Source organism: Mustelus asterias, chromosome 21 (genome assembly GCF_964213995.1).
Source record: "Mustelus asterias chromosome 21, sMusAst1.hap1.1, whole genome shotgun sequence".
Classification (NCBI taxonomy): Eukaryota; Metazoa; Chordata; class Chondrichthyes; order Carcharhiniformes; family Triakidae; genus Mustelus; species Mustelus asterias.
Window position 1 is genome coordinate 5578599 of NC_135821.1, and position 13783 is coordinate 5592381.

Consider the following 13783-nt stretch of genomic DNA (forward strand, 5'->3'; position numbering starts at 1 on the left):
GGTCACTATCTGTGCGGAGTCTGCATGTTTTCCCTGTGTCTGCGTGGGTTTCATCGTGTGCTCCAGTTTCTTCCCACAGCCCCAATGACATGCTGGTTAGGGTGCATTGGCCATGCTAAATTCTCCCTCAGTGTACCCGAACAGGTGCTGGAGTGTGACAACTCGGAGATTTTCACAGTAACTCCACTGCAGTGTTAATGTAAGCCTACTTGTGACACTAATAAATAAAATAAATAAAAGTCTGCACCCCCAACAGTGCAGCACTCCCTTAGTACTTCACTGGGATTTTCAGCCCAGACTACGTGCTTGGATAGCTGGAGCGGGACTTGAAATTACTCAGGCAAGAGATATATCAAATAGCCAGAGATATTTCCTCTTTCTGATGGTATGTGGATGTCAAGGGCAGCGCAGACAATAATTGCATCTTTTTCCAACCCCCATCGCCCTACCCCCAGAGAAGGTGGGTGAACCTTCCTCTTTAACACCCCTCCCTTACAGATCTGATACAACCAAGTGACTCACCAGACTCACTCAGAAGGTACAATGGGCCAAAGGACCTCCTTGTGTAAAACTCTATGGATGGTGATCTTACCAGCTGGTCACGCCCGTCGATCGGTGTGGCAAGCCAGTAAGATCGGTGGAGAGGCGAAAAACCAGGCTCGCGTGATCGTCAGGGGGGGGCGTGATCGAGAGTGCTGCGATCAGGGCAGTAATTGGGGAGGGGTGGGTGGGGGTGATGTCCCGGGGGGGGGGGGGGGGGGGGGGGGGGCAGGGGAAGAGTGTAACAATCTCTCAGTGCACTGTGTACTCTTGACATAGTGCTCTGGGAGATAAGGGCGCATGCACAATAGCACCCTCTAGTAGTCAGCAGCCGGCTTCCTGGCGTGAATAGACTCCATCCACTCCCCCTACTGGCAAGAATTGCACATTGCCTCATTTTGTTTTCCTAAATATCATAAGATTTGATTTTTTTTTCTCACTGAATAAACAGGTCGGAAACTCTCCCGTTTTCACGCTCATTCGGCACTTCAGAATTTTTTTGATAAGATCGCCCACCCATGACTCCATGAGAGTTAAGAGTGTGGGACTGGAGCCACACAGGTCCACACCTGGGGTGGACAGCAGATTTACTCTACTTCTGGAGTACAGTGTACAGTTTTGGTCTCCTTATGTGAAAAAAAGGATACAATTGTTTTGGATACAGCTCAAATGGACTTCATGAATGAAGGAAGGGGCTTATCCTATGAAAAAAATGGTTGAACAGATTGGGCCTATATACCCATTGGAGTTTAGAAGAATGAGAGGTGATCTTGAAGCACTGAAGTCTGTGTGGTGTAGGTACACCCTCTGCTGTTAGGGAGGGAATTCCAGGATTTTGACCCAGCGACTGTGAAGGAACAGCCAATATATTTCCAAGTCAGGATGGTGAGTGACTTGGAGGGGAACTTCCAGGTGGTGGTGTTCCCATGTATCTGCTGCCCTTGTCCTTCTAGATGGTAGTGGTCATGGGTTTGGAAAGTGCCATCTAAGTATATGCATTTATCCAATCATTTAGCAATTCAGCACTGGGAGCCTTCACAAACTCTCTCCCCACCACTATCCTGCACAACAAGGCAAGATTCTACATCTGAGGCACCTTGGGACATTTTACCTCATTAAAGGTGCTATATAAATGCAGATTGCAGATGATCATGAAAGAGAGAATTTTTAAAACATTCTTACCTCGCCATGAATGAGGGGCAACGCTCCAATAGCTTTCTGGAGAGCTCGGATCTCCTCCACCGGCCCAACAATCAGTGACGTGCCTGTGTCCACTATCGCCTGGCAACCACCTTTACACAGGGTCAGCTGACTTCCTACAGAGACCCTACAGCAGAGAGAGAGAGATAGGGAGAGAGAAAGAGATAGAAAGAGAAAAAAATAGCAAGTGAAAGAGAGAGAAAGAAGGAGAAAAAGAGTAAGAGAGAGAGAAAGAGACAGAGAAAGAGAGAGGAAGAAAGAAAAAGAGAAAGCAAGAGAAAGAGAAAGACAGAGAGAGAGAAAGGGACAGAGAGAGAAAGAGAGAGAAAGAGAGAGAAAGAGAGAGAAAGAGAGAGAAAGAGAGAGAAGAGAGAGAAAGAGAGAGAAAGAGAGAGAAAGAGAGAGAAAGAGAGAGAAAGAGAGAGAAAGATGGAGAGAAAGAGAAAGGCAGAAAGAGAGAGGGAGAGAGAGAGAGGAAGAGAGAAAAATAAAGGAGAATTGAAAAAGAGAAAAAGAGAAAAAAAGAGGGAAAGACAGAAAGAGATAGAGAGAGAAAGAAAGAGGGCGAAAGAGAAAGACAGAGCGAGAGAGAAATAGAGAGAGTGAGAAAAAGAAAAAGAGAGAAAAAGATACAGAGAGAGGGAGAGAGAAAGAGAAAGAAAGAGAGTGAGCAGGAAAGGAAAGAGGGAGAAAAAGAGAAAAGGACAGAAAGAGACAGAAAGAGAGAGAGAGAAAGAAAGAGAGAGAAAGAGAAAGAAAGAGAGACAGAAAGAGACAGAGAAAGAGAGTGAGAAAAAGAAATGGAAAAAGAGAAAGAGGAAAATAGAGAAAGAGGGGGAAAGGAAAAGAAACATAACAGGGTCAGAGACATCAAACCCTTTCACAATATCACTCAAACTCTGGTGTAAAACATTGGTTTCCAAACTGTGATTCTTAAACCCGAGAAGTGTCCTGGGTTCACGGCGGTGGGAGCTCCTGGCACCAATCCTGAAAGCCCTGCCTCTCACCAGGGCCCAGAGCTTCTGTCAGAGAGCCAGTGTTGTGGGAGAGAGCACAGACACCTGGGGGGGGGGCACGACATTCCTGTGCAGCCCTGGGCTTGGGGCAGGGATTCAGCCTCTGGTCTAACTGTGCCACCCTCACACCCTTGCTTTGCCCCTGCAGACAGCACAGGGGAGTAAAGGGGGTTAACAAAACAAAGCACCATTTCAGGATGGTTGCAAGCTCAGTACAAAGTGATCCCGTTCCGCAAGATATTGGCCCTACGACCTGGAGGAAACCCACGCAGACACGGGGAGAACGTGCAGACTCCACATGGACAGTGACCCAAGCCAGGAATCGAACCCGGGTTCTTGGCATTGTGAGGCAGCAGTGCTAACCCACTGTGCCACCATGCCACCCAAGATGTGTGGGTTAGGTGGATTGGCCATGTTAAATTGCCTCTTAGTGTCAGGGGGATTAGCAGGGTAAATGCATGAGGTTACTGGGATAGGGCCTAGATGGGATTGTTGTCGGTGCAGGCTTGATGGGCCGAATGGCTTTCTTCCGTACTGTAGGGACTCTATGACTCTGTGACTGCAGGGCAAGGAAAAGTGGAAAGCTCTTTCAAAAGTGGGGTAAGCACAGGGTCAACAGGTTACATGGTCCCCTTCTGTGTTCTACCATTCCATGGTTGTAAGATTCCCATTCCCAAACGTCGGTCTTTATTCTGGTGAGAAGGTGGAGGGAGAATCCCCTTGTTCGTCAGGGACTGGGGCATTGGAAAGGGGGCCAGTGGGTATTCCGTGAACCCGTCCTGGGTAGAGCGAGAGACCACATGTACGTGTATGTCCTTTGAGTATAGGGATAGGGATGTTTTGCTGCAATTGTACAAGGCGTTGGTGAGGCCACACCTGGAGTATTGTGCGCAGTTTTGGTGTCCTTATCTGAGGAAGGATGTCCTTGCTATAGAGGGAGTGCAGCAAAGGTTTACCAGGCTGATTCCTGGGATGGCAGGTCTGTCATATGAGGAGAGACTAAGTCGGTTAGGAATATTTTCCCCCGGGGTTTAGAAGAGTGAGAGGGGATCTCAGAGAAACTTATAAAATTCTAGCAGGATTAGACAGGGTAGATTCAGAAAGAATGTTCCCGATGGTGGGGGGGGGGGGGGGGGGGGGGGGGGGAGTCCAGAACTAGGGGTCATAATTTGAGGATAAGGGGTAAATCCTTTAGGACTGAGGTGAGGAGAAATATCTTCACCCAGAGGGTGGTGAATGTGTGGAATTCACTCCCACAGAAAGTAGCCGAGGCCAAAACGTTGTGTGATTTCAAGAAGAAATTAGATTTCGCTCTTGGGGCTAAAGGGATCAAGGGATATGGGGGGAGGGGGGGAAATCAGGATATTGAATTTGATGATCAGCAATGATCATAATGAATGGTGGAGCAGACTCAAAGGGCCGAATGGCCTCCTCCTGCTTTTAGTTTCTATGTTTCTAGGTGAGATCAACATTGGGTTCAGTGTGAAGCTTCCACAGTCAAACAGCCAGGCCTTCACTACTGAGCTCAAGCAGCACGGATGGATGTCCATTAGGGCGGCAGAAGGTGTTGACAAGACCTGTGGAAGAGGCATGGTAGAAAAAAACTACTTACTAAAGAAACGAGCAAGAGAAGAGAGGAAAGTGGCCTGAACTTACTCATCAGCCTGGATTTGCCAATAGGCCTGGCGAGTGACATTCACATAGTGGAAGTCCCCAGTGTAATATTTGGGATCGACCCCTCCCAGCAGCAGCTCTCCCCCAGGCTGAGTGCTCACATTCCTGCAACAAAATAAATAGAAAGAACAAAATAAAACACTTTAGACACCAATCGCTTCACTAGGACACAGATAGAGAACCTCAGGCCTCACAGGACTCAGAGGTTACACATAGACATTTCTTGAGAGGAAGAAGGAGAGAGAGAGAGATTAGAGAAAGAGGGGGAAGAGACAAAAGAGAACAAAACAAAGAGGGAGAATTGGAAAAAGACAGGGAAGAAAGAGGGAGAGAGAAAGAGGTGAGGGAGAGAGAAATGAAGAGGAGAGAGAGAAGAAAAATTGAGAGTGGAAGGCAAAAGAGGGAGACAAAGAGGAACCCCTACAGTGCAGAAGAATGCCATTTGGCCCATCAAGTCTGCACCAACCACAATCTCCCTATCCCCGTAACCCCACAAGCTAAATCCCCCTGACACAAAGGGGCAATTTATCATGGCCAATCAACCTAACCCGCATATTTTTGCACTGTGGGAGGAAACCGGAGTACCCGGAGGAAACCCATGCAGACACGGCGAGAACGTGCAAACTCTGCACAGACAGTCACCCGAGGTCAGAATCAAACCCGGGTCCCAGGGAGCTGTGAGGCTGCAGTGCTAACCACTGTGCCACCGTCTCACACCCAGAAGGGAGGAAGGAGATGGGGAGAGGGAACGAGAAGGAAGAAAGATGAAAGGCTCCTGCTCTGACCAAGACCACAAGAAACTACAAAGGGTTGTGAATGTAGCCCAATCCATCACGCAAACCAGCCTCCCGTCCATTGACTCTGCCTACACTTCCCGCTGCCTCGGAAAAGCAGCCACATAATTAAGGACCCCACGCACCCCGGACATTCTCTTCCACCTTCTTCCATCTGGAAAAAGATACAAAAGTCTGAGATCATGTACCAACTGACTCAAGAACAGCTTCTTCCCTGCTGTCATCAGACATTTGAATGGGCCTACCTTATATTAAATTGATCTTTCTCTCCAACCTAGCTATGACTATAACACTACATTCTGCAAGTCAAAATAGCTCAGTTGGGAGAGTGTTAGACTGAAGATCTAAAGGTCCCTGGTTCAATCCTGGCTTTCGGCATGAACCCACTTGCTGGCTTTCTTGGCTCCCTGCTAACTGGCACTGCATTTGGGCAGCACGGTGGTTAGCACTGCTGCTTCACAGCGCCAGGGACCTGGGTTCGATTCCCGGCTTGGGTCACTGTGTGGGGAGTCTGCACATTCGCCCTGTGTCTGCGTGGGTTTCCTCTGGGTGCTCCGGTTTCCTCCCAGAGTCCCAAAGATGTGCTGGTTAGGGTGCATTGGCCATGCTAAATTCTCCCAAGTGGCAGATGGACTTCAACCCATATGGTCCATTTTGGCAGGTCAAATGGGATGAAGGAGTACAATATAAAAGGAAAGACCCTTAGTACTGTAGAGGATCAGAAGGACCTTGGGGTCCGGGTCCAGGTCCATAGGACTCTAAAAATCGGCCCCGCAGGTGGAGGAGGTGGTTAAGAAGGCGTATGGTGTGCTGGCCTTTATCAATCAGTGTACCCAAACAGGCACCGGAGTGTGGCGACTGGGGGATTTTCACAGTAACCTCATTGCAATGTTAATGCAAGCCTTACTTGTAACATTAATAAATAAACTTAAACTGTCCTTTCCTTCTCCCCTCTATGGGCTCCTTATGCACTGCAGGGATTCTGTGAACAGTATGTTTTTGTCTGTATAGCGCGTAAGAAACAATACTTTTCACTGTATCCCAATACATGTGACAATGATAAATCAGGTCAAGATCAGGTTACAAGGAGACTGTGTTAAACTGATTCGCAAAGCTTACCGGTTCAGGTAGAAGGAGAAGATACTTTTCTTCAGCTCTTTGTGTTCCATCATGTTATCAAAGACAGGTAAAACCCCGTCAACTGAGATCGAGGGATAGGCCATGCCAAGGATCCCATCAAACTTTGCAGCGATGAAGACAATTCCAGGCTGATGGACAGCCTCACCAAAAACCTGCTTTGGAGTTACCATGTCACCAATCTAGAAAATCAAAAGTAGATCAGTTTGATTACAGCGCCCCCCCGACAGGCCAAAGTGTCTCATTATAACAAGTTGCAGGGGGAAGCAGTCCATGACTGGGACCTGCTCAGAGGCGATGTTCACCCACACTCCAGCAGGAGGTGCTAGATAGCAATCAGGAGCACGGGTCCCGGGTGAATTCTTCCACTCACCATGGCCGGAATTCTCCGACCGTTCACGCCCCACGGCCGCTGCCAGCGAGGACAGAGTTTGGCGCTCAGCCAAATCTCCGTTCAACTGCAGTGGGAGTGGGTGATCCCAGCTAAAGTTAAAGTTTATTTATTAGTCACAAGTAAGGCTTACATTAACACTGCAATGAAGTTACTGTGAAAATTTCCCTAGTCGCTACAGTCTGGCGTCTGTTCGGGCCAATGCACCCTAACCGGCACGTCTTTGGACTGTGGGAGGAAACCGGGGCACTCGGAGGAAACCCACGCAGACACGGGGAGAATGTGCAAACTCCACACAGACAGTGACCCGAGCCAGGAATCGAACCCAGGCCCCTGGCGCTGTGAGGCAGCAGTGCTAACCACCGTGTCACCATGGCACCCACCGCTACGGGTGAGGGTGGGGGAGAAATGACATCAGGGCTGGCCCGGGAGACCAGCGATCAGGCAGCTGGGGAGTTGGTAAGCCAGCGATGCAGGGCTTGGGGGTTGGCCAGTGATCGGAAGGCCGGCAGTGCGGGGCTACTGCGCACATACCGATTTCGGCGCTGACAGATCGGCGCATGCGCAGTGGCCCGCTCAGCACTATGCTGCCGGCCTTTCCAGTGGGAATAGGCCCCACCCAGAGATTTCCAGAGTGAATCCCGCTTGGGCACAGAGTGTGGGAGATTCATTCTGGAAATCACACTGAAATTCCAGCGAGATTTACTCCCATTTTCCGCATGTTGGGGCCTTAGAATTTTTTGGGGAGAATCTCGGCCTATATTATTGACTTGGACACAGGGACAGAAGGTACTGTAGCCAAATTTTGGAAAGCAAGTTGCAATGAGGAAATAAGAAATTTACAAATGTTTGAGTTATAAGGAGGCTGGATAGACTGGGACTTTTTTCTCTGGAGGGTAGGAGGCTGAGGGGTGATCTTATAGAGGTCTATAAAATAATGAGGGGCACAGATCAGTTAGGTAGTCAATATCTTTTCCCACAGATAGAGGAGTCTAAAACTAGAGGGCATAGGTTTAAGGTGAGAGGGGAGAGATACAAAAGAGTCCAGAGGGGCAATCTTTTCACAGAGGGTGGTGAGTGTCTGGAACAAGCTGCCAGAGGGAGTAGTAGAGGCAGCTACAATTTTGTCTATTAAAAAGCATTTAGATTGTACCCATCTAACTGAGGGATATGGGCAATTGAGACTAGCTTAGGGGTTTTAAAAAAAAAAGGGCAGCATGGACAAGTTGGGCCGAAGGGCCTGTTTCCATGCTGTAAACCGCTGTGACTCTATGACAAATGGATATAAATAGGTAGAGAGTGTGCCAAAATTGGCAGATGGAATTTAACGTGGATAAGTGCGAGGTCTTGCATCTTGGTTGGAAGAATAAAAGGTCAACATATTATCAAAATGGAGAGAGACTTCAAAATGCTTCATGCAGAGGGATCTGGGTGTCCTTGTGTGGCACAGTGACACAGTGGTTGGCACAGCTGCCTCACAACACCAGAGACCCAAGTTCAATTCCCGGCTTGGCTCACCGTCTGTGTGGAGTCTGCACGTTCTCCCCGTGTCTGCGTGGGTTTCCTCCGGGTGCCCTGGTTTCCTCCCAGTCTGAAAGACGTGTTGGTTAGGTGGATTGGCCATGCTAAATTGTCCCTTAATGTCCAAAGATGTGCAGGGTAGGTGGATTGGCCATGCTAAATTACCCCTCAGTACCAAGAGATGTGCAGGTTAGGTGGATTGGCCATGCTAAATTGTCCCTTAATCTCCAAAGATGTGCAGGTTAGGTGGATTGGCCATGCTAAATTGTCCCTTCGTGTCAGGGGGGCTAGCAGGGTAAATAAATGGGGTTACGGAGATAGGGCCTGGGTGGGATTGTGATCTGTGCTGACTCGATGGGCCAAATGGCCTCCTTCTGCCCTGTAATGATTCTATGAATCACAGAAAGTTAGTATCAGGTACAGCAGATAATAAGGAAGGTAAATGGAATTGTGGCATTCATTGCTAATGGGGTAGAATGTAAAAGTAGGGAGATGTTGTTGCAACTGTATCGGGCACTGGGGAGACCATATCTGGAGTATTGCGCACAGTTTTGGTCCCCTTACCTGAGGAAGGATGTAAATGCATTCGAGACGATTCACTAGATTGATTCCAGGAATGACGGACTTGTTTTATGAAGAGAGGTTGAGGAGTTTGGGCCCAGACTCGCTGGAGTTTAGAAGAATGAGGAGATCTAATTGAGGTGTACAAGATGAGAGAGGGGGGTTGACAGGGTGGACGTAGAGAGGATGTTTCCCCTTGTTGGACATTCTAGAACGAGAGGCCATAGTTTTAGACTAACGGCAGGCAGATTTAAAACAGAGATGAGGAGGAATTACTTCACTCAAAGGGTGGTGAATCTGGGGAATTCTCTACCCCAGAATGCAGTGGACACCGGAACATTAAATAAATGTACAGAGGACAGAAAGGTTTTAATTAGTAATGGGAAGAAGGGTTATGGGGAGCGGGCAGGAAGGGGAAACATGGAAACTAGAAGCAGGAGGAGGCCATTCGGCCCTTCCTGCCTGCTCCGCCATTCATTTTGATCATGGCTGATCATCGAATTCAATATCCTGATTCCCCCCTTCCCCCATATCCTTTGATCCCTTTAGCCCCAAGAGCAATATCTAATTTCTTCTTGAAATCACACAACGTTTTGGCCCCAACTACTTTCTGTGGGAGTGAATTCCACACATTCACCACCCTCTGGGTGAAGAAATTTCTCCTCACCTCAGTTGTAAAATGTTGACCCCTTATCCTCAAACTGTGACCCCTAATTCTGGACTCCCCCACCACTGGGAACATTCTTTCTGAATCCAACCTGTCTAATCCTGTTAGAATTTTATAAGTTTCTATGAGATCCCCTCTTCTAATGAAGTTGAGGCCGAGATGAGGTCAGCCATAATCATATTGAATGTAGGAGCAGGCTCAAGGGGCTGAATGGCCTACTCCTGGTCCAAGTTCTGATGTTCTTATCATGCAAGAGCAATCACTATGATTCTCTCTCTGTCAAGGCCTGAGGCTCAGGGATGTGAAGGAGGATTTGAGGGCAGATGGAGGAGGGATTTCTTCACACAAAAGGGAGGGAACGTGCAATGGGATGATGGGGGAGTTCGTACTCGGAACGGTCACAATAAAATGCAACCATTTACACATCACTGAACACCCAATTCAGTGTTGGGTTCTGGACTTGTCTGTCACTGTAGGGATGAGTCCAATGCAAGCAGAATCCCACCTTTTTTTTCATTCGTGGGACATAGGCGTCGCTGGCTGGGCCAGCATTTATTGCCCATCCCTAGTTACCCTTGGGAAGGTGGCAGTGAGCTGCCTTCTTGAACCGCTGATACAACTGAGTGACTTACTAGGCCATTTCAGAGGGCAGTTGAGAGTCAACCACATGGCTGTGGCTCTGGAGTCACATGGAGGCCAGACCGGGTTAGGACAGCAGATTTCCTTCCCTAAAGGACATTAGTGAACCAGATGGGGTTTTCCAACAATCAACAATCATAGAATCCCTAGTGCAGAAGGAGGCCATTTGGCCCATTGAGCCTGCAACGACAACAATCCCACCCAGGTCCTGTCCCCATAACCCCACATATCTCCCTGACACTAAGGGGCAATTTAGCATGGCCAATCTACTAACCCACGCAATCTTTTGGACTGTGGAAGGAAACCAGAGCACCCAGAGGAAACCCACGCAGACACGGGGAGAATGTGCAAACTCCACACAGACAGTGACCCAAGGCTGGAATTGAACCTGGGTCCCTGGCACTGAGGCAGCAGTGCTAACCACTGTGCTGCCCTTAAATGGTTTCATATCATCAGTAGATTCATAATTCCAGATATTTTTAATTGAATTCAAATTCCACCATCTGCTGTGGCAGGATTCGAACCCGGGTCCCCAGAACATTAACTGAGTTTCTGGATTAATAGTCTGGCGATAATACCACTAGGCCATCGCCTCCTTTCAGGTGCTTGAATCACCTTCAACACCTCCATTAGATCACTCCATCTTCACAGCGGATCCTTGTACACAAGAGTGGTGTCACCTCAGGTGGGGTGGGAATTGATGCTCCTACTTGGTAGTGTTACCTTCACTTACCGTTAAAGTATCCTGACTGAGGTATCCCGTCAGGCTCCCAGATCCGTAGCGAATAGCGAACGCGGTCCCATTTTTTACATATGTGCTTGAATCATCTGCTCTGTACTTGTTGTGGAGCCCTGAATAGGTAGAAACAGAAGGTCCAAATAATCAAAGCTCAACACGTGAGATTTCCCACACACTGTGTCCCTAACCCCAGGGAATACAACGATACAGATGAGTCACAGGACAGGTACAGCACGGGGTTAGATACAGAGTAAAGCTCCCTCTACACTGTCCCCACATCAAACACTCCCAGGACAGGGACAGCACGGGGTTAGATACAGAGTAAAGCTCCCTCTACACTGTCCCCCATCAATCACTCCCAGGACAGGTACAGCACGGGGTTAGATACAGAGTAAAGCTCCCTCTACACTGTCCCCCATCAAACACTCCCAGGACAGGTACAGCACGGGGTTAGATACAGAGTAAAGCTCCCTCTACACTGTCCCCCATCAAACACTCCCAGGACTGGTATAGCACAGGGTTAGATACAGAGTAAAGCTCCCTCTGCACTGTCCACATCAAACACTCCCAGGACAGGGACAGCACGGGGTTAGATACAGAGTAAAGCTCCCTCTACACTGTCCCTGACATTCTCAGCACATTCCCAGCAGCACTGTGGGTGTACACATAGTGGATCAAGAAGGAAGCTCACCGCCATCATCTCAAGGGCTGTGAGGAGTGGGCAGTGAATACTGGGCCTGGCCTGCAATGTCCACATCCTAACAATGAATAATGAAAGAGATGAATTGAACATTTCTGGTTCTGGGTGCTTGGTACTCACAGCAGGCAATGTCGAAGAAGGAGCAGTGAGAGGATGGCACCCAGAGGTTGGATGATCCAGTGTCAAAGACCACAGTGAACATCTGCGGTGGCGTGCCAAGGCCAATCTTGCCATAATACTGGGCCTGAAAAAACAGAAGCAGCCGTGAGCTGAGTCTGCACGAAACAAGCTGCAGACAGCTGACGAGAAAGACCGAGCAGATTTCTCAGCCTCATCTTCACAGCGTGTAACATTCCAGACACTTGAGCTCCCCGACCAGTGCCCCTTCCCCATTCGCCAGCCCCATGAGCTATTCGACCAAGAGCTGCATCGTAACCAACACCCATTCTGCCCTTTATTCAGCTTCCACGCACTTGCACACTCCCCTCTCCCCACCCCCCCTCCCCTCCCGCCTCACAGAAATCATCAAATCAAATCCCTACAGTACAGAAGGAGGCCATTCGGCCTTCGAGTCTGCACCAACTCTGACAGAGAATCTTACCCTATCCCCATAACCCCACATAGTTACGCACTAAACCCCCTAACCTATGCATCTTTGGACACTAAGGGGCAATTTAGCATGGCCAATCCACCTAACCTATACATCTTTGGACACGAGGGGGCAATTTAGCATGGCCAATCACCCTGACCCGCACATCTTTGAACACGAAGGGGCAATTTAGCATGGCCAATCCAGCTAACCTGCACATCATTGGACTGTGGGAGGAAACCGGAGCACCTGGAGGAAACCCACACAGACATGGGGAGAACGTGCAAACTCCACACACAGTCATGTGAGGCCAGAATTGAACCCGGCTTACAGGCGCTGTGCGGCAGCAGTGCTAACCACCGTGCCACCAGCAATGATCGGCAGCAATTAGGAACCCCTGTTTCCAGGCGCATCGGGCAGGCCAGTGCTTCGGCGCAGTGCGGGCAGGAGCGCAGCATTGTCAAGCGGCAATGTCTCAGACGGGAGCCATTCGACTGGGACCCCACCACGTCCATCCTCGCCTCGGCAGCCCATTTAAAGTTGCAACTTTGCCAATCCGCCCTTCGCAAAACCGGGACAACAGAGGAACAAAAGCAGAGCGTGCGCAAGCGAGGGAGAGCACCAGCGAAGAGGAGAGATAGCGAGCGTAGAGTCTGCACGCCAGCATTTGGCTGTCAATCGTACTCACGTCCAAGTAGTTTGTGAGTATTTCGGGGGTCTCAGCTCCACTTGCCGCCCACCCCGTGTACTTGTCAGTTCTGCGTTGGCCCGTAGCGATGAGCTCCTCGAAGGAACCTGCAGATTCAGCCAAAGTCCTCCGGATGGAACGGAACTTCGTTAGCGGAATTCTGTTGAACATTGAATCAAAGAAATAGTCAATTTTCTTTCACATAATAACTTCCCCACATCGACACTGACTTTAGCTATCTCTCTCATACTCCAATTTCTCCCTCGTTATATTTTATGGTCATCCTTTGCTGGTTTTTAAATCCCGTCCAATCTTCTGATGTGCCAATCTTCGCAGGATCGTACACCTTTTCTTTCAATTTCATATTATGTTTACCTCCCTTAGTCAGCCATGGAAGGCATGTCCTTCCCCTGGGGTTTTCCTGTCCTGTCGTTCTTCTGGAAGAGTTGAGAGATGTTTACTCACCAGTGTGCCTGTCTCTACCTAAAGCTTGAAAGCTTTCCTACCTTACAAGAGCCTCCTGCTGCTAAGCGACCACTGCTACTACTATTTATTCCTCATGCCGTAACCCCCTCAGCACAATGGAATCACAGTTGGAATTGAAACCAACCCCCACACATACAAACACCTTTGTCCAACATGAATCTAACCCTTCCAGGCACAGAAACATTAATCACATTTAAAACCCTTGGGCGGGCACAGTGGTTAGTGCTGCTGCCTCACAGCACCAGGGACACATTCAATTCCCGGCTTGGGTCACTGTCTGTGTGGAATTTGCACGTTCTCCCCGTGTCTGCCTGGGTTTTGTCCGGTTTCCTCCCACAGTCTGAAAGACGTGCTGGTTAGGGTGCATTGAACTGAGCAGGTGCCGGAGTGTGGCAACTAGGGGAATTTCACAGTAACTTCACTGCAGTGTTAATGTAAGCC

At 49.0% G+C, this 13783-nt stretch overlaps 1 protein-coding gene and 1 non-coding gene across 2 annotated transcripts in view; one reads left to right on the forward strand and one right to left on the reverse strand.

Annotated features, from left to right (window-relative positions):
- The window catches only part of LOC144509060 (cathepsin D-like), a 31770-nt gene that overhangs the window by 6776 nt on the left and 11211 nt on the right, over positions 1 to 13783 (reverse strand). Inside the window, exons 2-7 of the mRNA XM_078237370.1 lie at positions 12857 to 13016; positions 11700 to 11823; positions 10874 to 10992; positions 6344 to 6543; positions 4413 to 4535; positions 1723 to 1867 (exon numbers count right to left, since the gene is read on the reverse strand). Coding sequence (XP_078093496.1) covers positions 1723 to 1867; positions 4413 to 4535; positions 6344 to 6543; positions 10874 to 10992; positions 11700 to 11823; positions 12857 to 13016 — 871 coding nt within the window. The remainder of the gene's footprint in view (positions 1 to 1722; positions 1868 to 4412; positions 4536 to 6343; positions 6544 to 10873; positions 10993 to 11699; positions 11824 to 12856; positions 13017 to 13783) is intronic.
- trnaf-gaa (transfer RNA phenylalanine (anticodon GAA)) lies at positions 5530 to 5602 on the forward strand. Its single transcript has one exon. It is a non-coding gene; the product is annotated as a tRNA-Phe (tRNA).